Here is an 11,393-nt window from a genome sequence, read left to right on the forward strand (position 1 = left end):
TAAGTGGTGAAGTGAGAATCCACACAAAGTTTGTTTGTTTTAACTCCAGAGCCTCCCCCGTATTCCTCACTTTTTGTTGACTACATGAGCCAATTGCTTAATTTCCAGAATTTATTCACAATTCCAATGAATATCTGAAAACAAACCTATCATTTTCAACATCGATTGGTGATTCAGAGCATGTATTCTACAGCCAGACTAGACAACCTGTGTTCAACTCTTTGTACCTTAGGCAAGTTACTTAACTTCTGTGTCTGTGTTCATCATTCATAAAGTAAGAGTAATAATAGCACTACTCTTAAGTGTTATACTGACTAAATGAGTTAATATGTGTAAAGCACTTAGAACATAGTAAATACTCACTAAATAGTAAGTAAATAAAAATTTTTTAGGGAATTCCCTGGTGGTCCAGTGGTTAGGACTCCATGCTTCCACAGCGGGTGGCCCAGATTCTATTCCTGGTTGGTGAGCTAAGATCGCACAAGCTGCGCGGCACAGCCAAAAAAAAAAAAAAAATTTGTTTTTTTAATTCACGTCTAACCATTCTTCTCTTCTAGGCTCTTTCTTGTAATATTATGTGCTGAGCCAGCTTTTGGTTATAGTTTTTCTTTTTGTAGAATGGGTATACTAGACAGTCATTGATTATTGGTCAGCCAGTATTTGATCTAGAAAAGGCAGTTTGACCACAGTACCTTAGCTATCTGCTAAGGCCATTAACCCCTCTAATGTAAACTAGACAGGCCAGAAGGTAAGAGCTTTGCCCTGGTGCTCACAAGCCATCACGGACTCAACAATTGTCATCTGTTTATGGTTAACTTAGTAAAAATTAAAATATTTTTTAAAATCTGACATATAAAATATTGAAGGATTAATTTTGTATGGTCAGTGATTGTCAAGGATGAATGACAAGTAACTTTTAAATACAAAGAGCTTCTATTCTAACCAGTCTTTTTTGGTATATTTTCCCCCTACAGAAACCAGTGATGGTGTATCCTTGCAACTGGGGAACACAAAAGATTTTATTATTTCATTTGACCTCAAGTTCTTAACAAACGGAAGTGTGTCTGTGGTTCTGGAGACCACAGAAAAGAATCAGCTCTTCACTGTACATTATGTCTCAAATACCCAGCTAATTGCTTTTAAAGAAAGAGACATATACTATGGCATTGGGCCCAGAACTTCATGGAGCACGGTTACCAGGGACCTGGTCACTGACCTCCGGAAAGGAGTGGGTCTTTCCAACACAAAAGCTGTCAAGCCAACCAAAATAATGCCCAAGAAAGTAGTTAGGCTGATTGCAAAAGGGAAAGGCTTCCTCGACAACATTACCATCTCTACCACAGCCCACATGGCCGCATTCTTTGCTGCCAGTGATTGGTTGGTGAGGAACCAGGATGAGAAAGGTGGCTGGCCAATTATGGTGACCCGTAAGTTAGGGGAAGGGTTCAAGTCTTTAGAGCCAGGGTGGTACTCTGCCATGGCCCAAGGGCAAGCCATTTCTACATTAGTCAGGGCCTATCTCTTAACAAAAGACCGTATATTCCTCAATTCAGCTTTAAGGGCAACAGCCCCTTACAAATTTCTATCAGAGCAGCATGGAGTTAAAGCTGTGTTTATGAATAAACATGACTGGTATGAAGAATATCCAACCACACCTAGCTCTTTTGTTTTAAATGGCTTTATGTATTCTTTAATTGGGCTGTATGACTTAAAAGAAACTGCAGGGGAAAAACTCGGGAAAGAAGCGAGGTCCTTGTATGAGCGTGGCATGGAATCCCTTAAAGCCATGCTCCCCTTGTACGACACTGGCTCAGGAACCATCTATGACCTCCGGCACTTCATGCTTGGCATTGCCCCCAACCTGGCCCGCTGGGACTATCACACCACCCACATCAATCAACTGCAGCTACTCAGCACCATTGATGAGTCCCCAATCTTCAAAGAATTTGTCAAGAGGTGGAAAAGCTACCTTAAAGGCAGCAGGGCAAAGCACAACTAGAGCTCAGAACCAAAATCATATTTCAGCCTCTGCTGTACACAAAAACTACGGGCTCTCTGTCGGCAGAGCATAGGCACATTTTAAAAGGTTGTATACTAGGTTTTTGTGGATTACATCAAAGTGATAAATGATCCTTAAAACCAGTCTTCTGAGATAATTGCATACCATGAGTTGGGTGTTTAGAAATGTAGGTGGCATTTAGAGCAGAAAAGTGTTTAGTCAATGGGTGAATGAAAATGTTTAACTTGGCCTTGCTTATCACCCTATACAGATAGTTCCACAGATAGTCCAGTCCTCTCGGTTTGGGAAAGACAATGGTAAGTAGCTCTTACTGGCCAACTGTCCAGCACTTGCCTGCAAACTTAGTATGGGGCTCTTTTAAAATGTGGTTATTTATGTTTATGTTGAAAGCAGACTTTAAAAAAATAATGTGCTGTAATACAGTAAATATGTACTTGTAGCCTGAATAGTGGACTGTGTGCAACTTTAAAAATGGTGTTTCTTTTCTATATATTAATTTCTTGGGAGTGAATGAGCATTTGTTGCATTTGTTCAATTTGTTATATATAGAGAATATTTTGAATTTATGGTTTTCTTGAAACGTGTAAATTAAAAACACAACCAGTGTTCAGGCTTCACAGTTATATAATGTAAGCACAACTAAGATGAAACTTGTTGACTGCACAAGAAATTACAGAAATGTTATCTGTTTTATGAAACTTGATCTACAATCAGTAAAGGTTTGATAATCATTCTATCCCTCCTTTACCCCCATTGTGGTGGTTTCTTTTTGTCACTATCTAGAATTTTGTATTTCATTTCAGACTATGCTAGAGAGTTTTTTCTATGTTGGCGGGGGGGGGCATTTGGGAATTTTTATTATAAACCTAAATTTGGGGAGGAGGTAGTAATTTTGATAAGTCCGCTACCACTGTCTTTTTAAGATTTTTTTTCCCCTTTAAAGAAAATTACTAGGTCAGATATTATAAGGTTTATAGCAGTTTTTTTTTTTTCTACTTAGATCATCCTTGGTCGACAACTTTCCAAACTATTGCCTTTTGTGCATCAGTGTTTTTCCTTTGCAATTTTAACTTTAAATTATTTCAGCTATTGGGTAAAAGTGATGCTACTGCATTAGCTGTATGTGTGTAATCAGACCTTTATTTTGGTTTTATACCTCACATAAATAGGTATCATAGCCCTCATACCCTGGGTAGTGTCTGCTATAAGACTTCAGGCAGTAGGTCAGAACTGAGGGAGGCTGATTTTGCTGTCTTTGTTCTAGTGTATGACAATACACTAAATCAATACAATAAGTTATACAGAATGGAAATATGAGACCCCATATTTTCAGGGGACTGAGTCTGACACACACCGTGCAGTGTGTGTGTGACCTGTATGAAATGCACATCAAGAGCCAGGTGGGCACCTGCCTGCACACTACATCTTGATTGAACTCAGCCTACCAACACCACTTAGAAACCAGACAATACATACGTACCTATGTACAAAATATATGTTTCAGTGGCAAGGGGGGCAGGAACGAAGATCTACAACTGAAGACAATATTAAACTGGCCATGGAAAAGTAAGTTTAAACTCCCAATTTATGTGACCACAAGTCGATTTTGCCCACAACAAAACAGTTGTGGGTCATTAGGTTTCCCCCTAGATGTTGACCTTTGTAGTTCTTATACATTCGATGTCTCAACAAGAATATCTGGACTCCTTCTTTTTTTTTATTTCAGGGCTCAAAAATAAACCTTCTCCAATCTGGAAATCGTTTTTACTCCATCGTATGTGTTATTATTTAGAGCAGTCCAGACTTCTGCCTTGTGTTTGCATACTGGTACTTCAGATTGAGGGAATCAATGAAAACAGTATGGTACTGCTTCTGTGACAAATATCAGTGCCTTAACAATGTGGCTGTCTTTTTCCACTGAAAAAAGAAAGACATTTTGATCTAGAAATGGCATTGCTATTTCATTGCTGTTGGTTTCACACTGCCTTCCATGTTGCAACAGCAACTCGATATTTCCTGTGATCCCAGAATTTTCGAAGAGGGTGAGTTGACCCTGTAGCAGCACTGTCCGTACAAACCGGTGCATCTCAAACTAATGCCTCAGAATCACCTGGGAGCTTACTGAAATACAGATTCCAGATATTCAGTAAATCTGCCTGTGAAGCATGATAATCTGAATTTTTAAAAAGTGTTCAGGTAATTCTGATGCAAGTGAACCGGGGGATATATGTGGAGAAACACTGCCCAAGACCATCCATCACATTTTTCTTCCTAAGCACCTGTGGAGTTTTCTAGGCTTTTAAATCATGCAAAATGTTTATTTAGTCTGAGCTTTGCGAGAATGGGGAAGGTGTTTTAAAGTTTTGTTTTATTTCTTTAAATTTTTCTTCGCTCCAAGAATGTGGATATTAGTTGTTTACACTTACCTTGAGTTAGCTTTGATATTAAATTAAACCTATTGCCACTTCAGCTATAAAACCAGCCAAAAGTTTGCAGATGAAGGTCAGGTTTGACCCTTTCAGAGTTATTGTACATAAAGGCTTCATCCAAAAACCATCCAGTGTATGTGAGGAAATACAAAAATGACACACAAGCACAACTCTACAGATGTGGCAGACCTTTTTCTTTGTCGGTGTGCGAACTTTCACTGAAAGCTGCTATTTTCATCCTCCTTTTAATTGTTTTTCTTGTTTCTCCTCCATTGTACATGTGGGTTATAGACCATGTGTTAAATATGCAATAAAGTGTTTACTGGATGCCCTTCTGAAGGGTAGTCCTTTGTAAAGCTGTACAGACTTTGCAGTTTAAGCACAATGTGCACATGTTAGTTTTATATACAGCAAAACTTGATTTTTTGCAGATGAAAAGGTATTTTGTTTCTATACAAAGTAAATGGATTGTTTGTGCTTAATGTAAAGCAGCTTTATATAATTGTAAAATAAAGTTTTTATCTTAAAAGGAACATACCTGGATGTTTCTCTTTCTTCTCTGATTATTCTAAGATTACTTGAGCCCAGCAAGCATATTTCTGACCATTTTCTGTTCAGCTGGTGACAACTAGTCAGGCAACAAATGTTCATTAAAGGTGTGTCAGGCCCTTTAAGACAAAGTGGGGAATATCATATAGGCCTTCATCCTAAGGAGGTTTAGTCTATAGGGGGAACACAATGTCCACAAAACAGTTTCAGAAAAATAAAATGCCAAATTGTGTGGTCAGTCAGGGTAGGTGTTACAGAGGAGATAGCCTAAGCAGGGGCTTCAGGCCTGGGTACCAGGTGGAAGAAGAAGAAGGGGTAACGTGAGCAAAAGCAAGGTGCTGTGACAGTTGTGAGGATGCCCTTTCCCATGCTAATTCAGGCTGGTAATCACTTTTGTCTGATTCCGATTTATTTGAAAGTTTGTTCTTGCTGTTTTTCCCATACATGACCTCTTCTCCAGAACAAAAAGCATTATTTAATCTCCCCCCCTTCCTCTCAGAAAGGAATGATTTAGGCTCCCTAATATGTATGAAACCAGAGACTAGTCTGGCTTCCTGTTATGTTTCATTGCACATTATTTTTTAGATTATAAACATTCTGCACCATTTCTATAATGGAATTCCAGTTGATCACCAATCAACTTTTCCCACCTGATGGGTGCACATGCGTTGACAGGCTGCTAATCAACATTGTCGTCATCTCTTCTTTCTCTCATCCTCAGTTGGGAAACAGCCATAAGATTGCAAGCAGTCCTTCGTCTGAATGAGGGCTTGCACTGCTCTTGCCTTAATTTTGCTCTCTGTAGCCAAACTGTTAATACATCGGCCATTCTGCTTTAGCACCCTGAGCATCACATATTTGCCTCCCCATTGCCCTTGAGAGGAGACAGACCCTCCATGCTGCACAGGACTTATTCCATAGTCTGGTGAGCTCTCCTTTCCTGAGAACGCCTCCTTTGTCTCCACAGGGCTTTTTTATTTTTATTTTTAAATTTTATTTATTTTTATTTATTTTTGGCTGTGTTGGGTCTTTGTTGCTGCACGCGGGCTTTCTCTAGTTGTGGCGAGCGGGGGCTACTCTTCGTTGTAGTGCATGGGCTTCTCGTTGCAGTGGCTTCTCTTGTTGTGGAACACGGGCTCTAGGCGTGCAGGCTTCAGTAGTTGTGGCTCGCAGGCTCTAGAGCGCAGGCTCAGTAGTTGTGGCTCACGGGCTTAGTTGCTCCGCGGCATGTAGCATCTTCCCGGACCAGGGTTCGAACCCGTGTGCCCTGCATTGGCAGGTGGATTCTTAACTGCTGTGCCACCAGGGAAGCCCTTCACAGGGCTATGATGGCCACCATGTGCCATGTGACTCTGCCTCCCTCTAACAGTCATTTCTAACATGACTCTTAGACCAAGGGTGAGTCCCTCACTCAAGCTGGGCCAATCAGTCTCTTCCCCAGGAATTGGAAATTGGGATGGATTTAAAAAACAAAACAAAACAAAACTGAAGCAGATACACAATGAAAAGCAGAGATGAACACAGAATCTTTTTTTTTTTTTTTGCAGTACACGGGCCTCTCACTGTTGTGGCCTCTCCCATTGCGTAGCACAGGCTCCGGATGCACAGGCTCAGCAGCCATGGCTCACGGGCCCAGCTGCTCTGCGGCATGTGAGATCTTCCCAGACCGGGGCACAAATCCGCGTCCCCTGCATCGGCAGGCGGACTGTCAACCACTGCGCCGCCAGGGAAGCCCGAACACAGAATCTTGACAATGCTCCAGGCCCTGGGTCCAATGCATTTCTTTTTTTTTTTTTTTAAATAAATTTATTTATTTATTTTTGGCTGCATTGGGTCTTTGTTGCAGTGCACGGGCTTCTCATTGTGCTGGCTCTGTTGTTGCAGAGCATGGGCTCTAGGTGCACAGGCTTCAGTAGTTGTGGCACATGGGCTCAGTAATTGTGGCTTGTGGGCTCTAGAGCGCAGGCTCGGTAGTTGTGCCGCACGGGCTTAGTTACTCCGCGGCATGTGAGATCTTCCAGGACCAGGGCTCGAACCTGTGTCCCCTGCATTGGCAGGTGGATTCTTAACCACTGCGTCACCAGGGGAGTCCCTCCAATGCATTTCTGAAGCCATCGTCATTCCACTCTGGTTCCATGAGATTCCACTGTATCCTTAGGATAAATGAGCCCTACTTAATAACATAGTGTCTCTATTATAAAGAAAAGTATAATGTGAGTTCTACATTTTCTTTCAGTCTGGACCACTGTATTTGCTAGGGTTGCCATTCAAAAAAAAAAAAAACGAAAGACTGTGTGCCTTAAATAGTGGAAATTTATTTTCTCGCAATTCTGGAGGGTAGAAGTCCAAAATCAAGGTGTCACCAGGGTTGGTTTCTTCTGTGGCCTCTTTCCTTGGCATGCAGATGCTGCCTTCTTGCTGTGTTCTCACACATGGTCATCCCTCTGTGTGTTGTCTGTGTCCTAACCAGTCGTATTGAATCAGGGCCCATTAATTCAGAAACCTCATTTTATCTTAATTACCTCTTTAAAGGTCTTCTCTCCAAATACAGTCACAAGCTGAGGTCCTAGTGGTTAGGACTTCAACATGGATTTTGGGTGGGACACAATTCAGCCCATTAGCAACCATTCTTCACTCATTAAGTACACAGAAACCAAACTAGCCAGGGTTGCCATTTAATTTATTGACAACCAGCTAAGGCCAAAACTCAGAGTTCTTTCGGGAGTGTTAGGTGGACTGAAATCTAGACCGGGGACTCGGGAGACAAGGCTCTCTGGCTCTGCTGTTATCACATCAGAAACTTACTCCACCCCCATGGGCTTCAGTTGCCTCCTAACACAAGTCCAATAAGAGAGAACTAGTTGATCTTAAAGTTTTTTTAGGGAGTTAGGTGATCAAAAAGTAACCACTAAGCTTAAGCAGTGGTGCTAAAAAAGTATATAGACACCATCATCAGCTGCAAGATTTTTATTCTTCCTGCCATGTGCCATTTCCATTAGCCCATTCTGAATATAAAACTCTGAAGTACTGAAAAAGTATATTTAGATACAGAGTATATCAGAATTGTAGGTTGTGAGATTTTGTTTCATGACAATTTTAAAAATATCAAGTCTGCATTATTGTAGCATTATTGTTACAAATAGTTAACAATATAGGGATAAAATACTGATTTTCATTATACCAACTCATTAAGGATGTCAAATTGAAAATGGATGTGAATTTAAATGTGTTGGTGATGAGTTTCAATGTTTGCAGCTCCCTTTCTGGTGAAAAGATACAGTTACCATCTGGTAAGTATGATTGGTAACTTGTGTGTGGATGCTGCATTTCCTGAATGTTAAGTAGCAGCAACACTGTGTAATTTTGCTAATCCTTTTCCAGAAGTAGGATTTTGTGAAATGACAGGACTGCAAAGCAAACCATCGAGAGTAGCCAAGAGAACAGCGAAAGAGGAAGAAAAAAGTCCTGGAAAGGATCAGAAATAGAGCAGCCCACGAACTGCTGGTAAACACACGGTTTAGGGAGGATATTATTAGGCAACCCCGCGCACATTGCCTCTAGTGCACCTGGAAGAGCCAGTGCCTTCCTGGGATTTTGCTCTGTGCTCATCAGCCCCTAGTGAAATCCCCGAGATAAGAATGGCTGTTCCATTTCAGTTTAGAAAATCTAGTCGAGTGGTAATCTCTTTGGGCACTAGAGAAGGAAGTAAATCCCTGAGGTCTGGTGGGGGTGGAGTGGTCTTGGCAAAAGCGCACGAGCTTAATTTAATGCCTGTTACTCTGTCTTTCCTTTTTTAACACTGGTGAAATTAAATCTCTGCAATTCAATCGAATACAGAGTAGGAGGCTCCAAACTAATTCCCAAATCCCATCATTGGTGTGGCAAGGTAATCAGGAGGAGGAGAGTGCATCTTCTCAACTCCTGCAAGCAACGAAGAGGGTACTGTCTCCATCTGGAAATACCCACCAGGTGGTGTCACCCAGGCAGCTTCTTGTCAGTAAATATTCAGAGCTCTGAGTATCAGGGTACAGCAAAGTACAGCCCACAGTGGCTCTGGATTGGTGTTTCTTTTTCTTTTTTATAAAGTAGAATGATAGAAAGTTTTGTGTTTTTTTAAGATTTATTTAATTTATTTTTGGCTGCGTCGGGTCTTAGTTGCAGCATGCGGGACCTTTCGTTGGGGCACGTGGGCTCTTCATTGCAGAGTGCAGGCTTCTCCCCAGTTGTGGCGCGCAGGCTCCAGGGTGCGTGGGCTCTATAGTTTGTGGCACGCGGGCTCTAGTTGAGGTGCTCGAGCTCAGTAGTTATGGCGCGCGGGCTTAGTTGCCCTGCGGCATATGGGATCTCAGTTCCCCAGCCAGGGATTGAACCCACATCCCTTGCGCTGCAAGGTGGATTCTTTACCACTGGACCACCAGGGAAGTCCCTGGATTGGTGTTTCTTGATCTTTGTTTAGGAATAAGGAGAGGGAATAAGCACCATTGTAGGTGCCCCCCAAGCTCAAACTCATTTACCACTCAGCCTGACTCGGGTGGTAGATGAGAAAACAAAACACTGTTTAAGCAGCTTGCTCCAGGTCATGCAGTTCGTTTCACGTTCTAGCTGCCAGGACGGCAAAGGTAAGAAGATGCTGTGCCTGCCCTGAGCCACAGCCGGGAGCGCTTTTCCTCTGGTAGGCTTTGGGTATCCTCCCCCACCCAAATCAAAGCCAAGTAGTAGTGGGAATATGGGCAGCTCAAGTGTCTGTGTGCCCACAGTCGGGCTCTGGCAAAAGGACTCCACATGTACTCCTAATTCTTTTGACAGTCTTAGGAGGAAGTACTATGTGAACTTCACAGATGAAAAAACAAACTTGGAGAAGTCAAACAACTTGCCAGAAGTCATTCAGTAATTTGACAGCCAAGATCTGGAAGCCAGGTATGTCTGCCCCCAGATTCCATGTTCCAAGCCATCATCCCCAAGCAATAGCCATGACCCACTAGCTCCTGACTCCACCCCAGGGGGCTCAAGTAGGGATGCAGATCTCAGCCCATTGCTGGCCCACAGATGGGAAAATGAGCCCATTTCCTCTATAGACTCTATGAGATCTGCTGAAATTGATACTTGCTCCACTAAATGATTAGAAGAGCCGGGAAACAGGAGGTTGTTTCAGCGATCAAGTCTCCTTGGTATGTGCCCCGTTGCTTCTGCATCCCTGGACCATCTGTATACATTAGATCTTGGATGACCCAGCATCACAGCCCCTCCGGCACCCTCCTGTTTACTGTCTTCTGTAATGGACTTTCAAAAGCTCTGTATGTTACAGAGTAAGATGTAAGTAGAGTGTGTTTGTGTGTGCAAATGCACACACACGTATGTAAATGCACAAGAAACATCTGGAAGGATTCAGCGAGCGGTTACCAGGCAGCCTGCCAGCAGCTGGAGAGTCAGTGACGAGTAAGAATGGGTCCCTGCCCTCTATAATCTGCGAAAGTAACAGATTCAGGAGGCACACGTTTTTTATTCTTTGCTATGAAAACAAAACATTTAAAAATATTACAAATTCCAAATTAGAGTTTGAATTAATGAGATTCTCAAGAACTTTCCTACATTAAACTTTTTAGCATCCTTCCATTAGTTTAGTTTATCCTCAGGGTGGTCCTAGGGGACCAATGGAGTGGGCATCCCCTTTAATGGCAGAGTGCAGGCCTCCCTACAGCTGCTCATTTTCTCCATCCCCCGGAACAAACCAGTTCCCCAGAGTTCTCAGCACAGAGTTTTCTGGGAGATGGGCCAGAGTCACGGTAAGCCCCAGACCCATGTGTGTGAGCGCGCGCGCGCGCACACACACACACACACACACACACACACACACACACACACACACACACACACACACACACACACACACACACACACACACTGCAGCCTGCCCACCCCCTTGGGAAATTCAGAAGTCAGCCCAGGCCTGGTAGGCCCAGCAGATCCTGAGAGCAAAAACTACGGAGAGGTAGGATTAACAGAAAACCCAGAGAAGTCAGGGAAATCACACACAGCTGCTGTCTTTTCAGTGGGAAGGAGAGTCTTTGCCCACACTGGAACCACCCAGAAGAAATGCCCCAGCTGTCCTTGCAACTCAAAGAACAATTCCAATTCTCAGTTGAGGAAAAGGGCTTTGAGTCTGAGGACAGGACCCCTGCCCCTTCCCCCAAAATCCCCACCTCACGGACCCCTCCCCAAAGTTATCCTCCACCCTTTTCTCACCTCCAGCCAGCTACCCATGAAATCAGACTCTTGGGCCAAAACATGATTACAGTCAAAATGCGAACCTAATTGTATGCTGCTTCATCATGTACACCTTGGTGTAAATGGAGTGACCAGATCCTTTGTGAGAGTGGTTTGCTGGGAGGTGGCAC

At 42.8% G+C, this 11,393-nt stretch overlaps 1 protein-coding gene across 1 annotated transcript in view; it reads left to right on the forward strand.

Annotated features, from left to right (window-relative positions):
* Positions 1–4,973, forward strand: part of GLCE (glucuronic acid epimerase) — a 123,388-nt gene extending 118,415 nt beyond the window's left edge. Inside the window, exon 4 of the mRNA XM_082838440.1 lies at positions 975–4,973. Coding sequence (XP_082694566.1) covers positions 975–1,999 — 1,025 coding nt within the window. The 3' untranslated portion in view covers positions 2,000–4,973. The remainder of the gene's footprint in view (positions 1–974) is intronic.
* Positions 4,974–11,393: the final 6,420 nt, after the last annotated feature.

Source organism: Leucopleurus acutus (genome assembly GCF_964270905.1).
Source record: "Leucopleurus acutus genome assembly, chromosome: 1".
Taxonomy (NCBI): domain Eukaryota; kingdom Metazoa; phylum Chordata; class Mammalia; order Artiodactyla; family Delphinidae; genus Leucopleurus; species Leucopleurus acutus.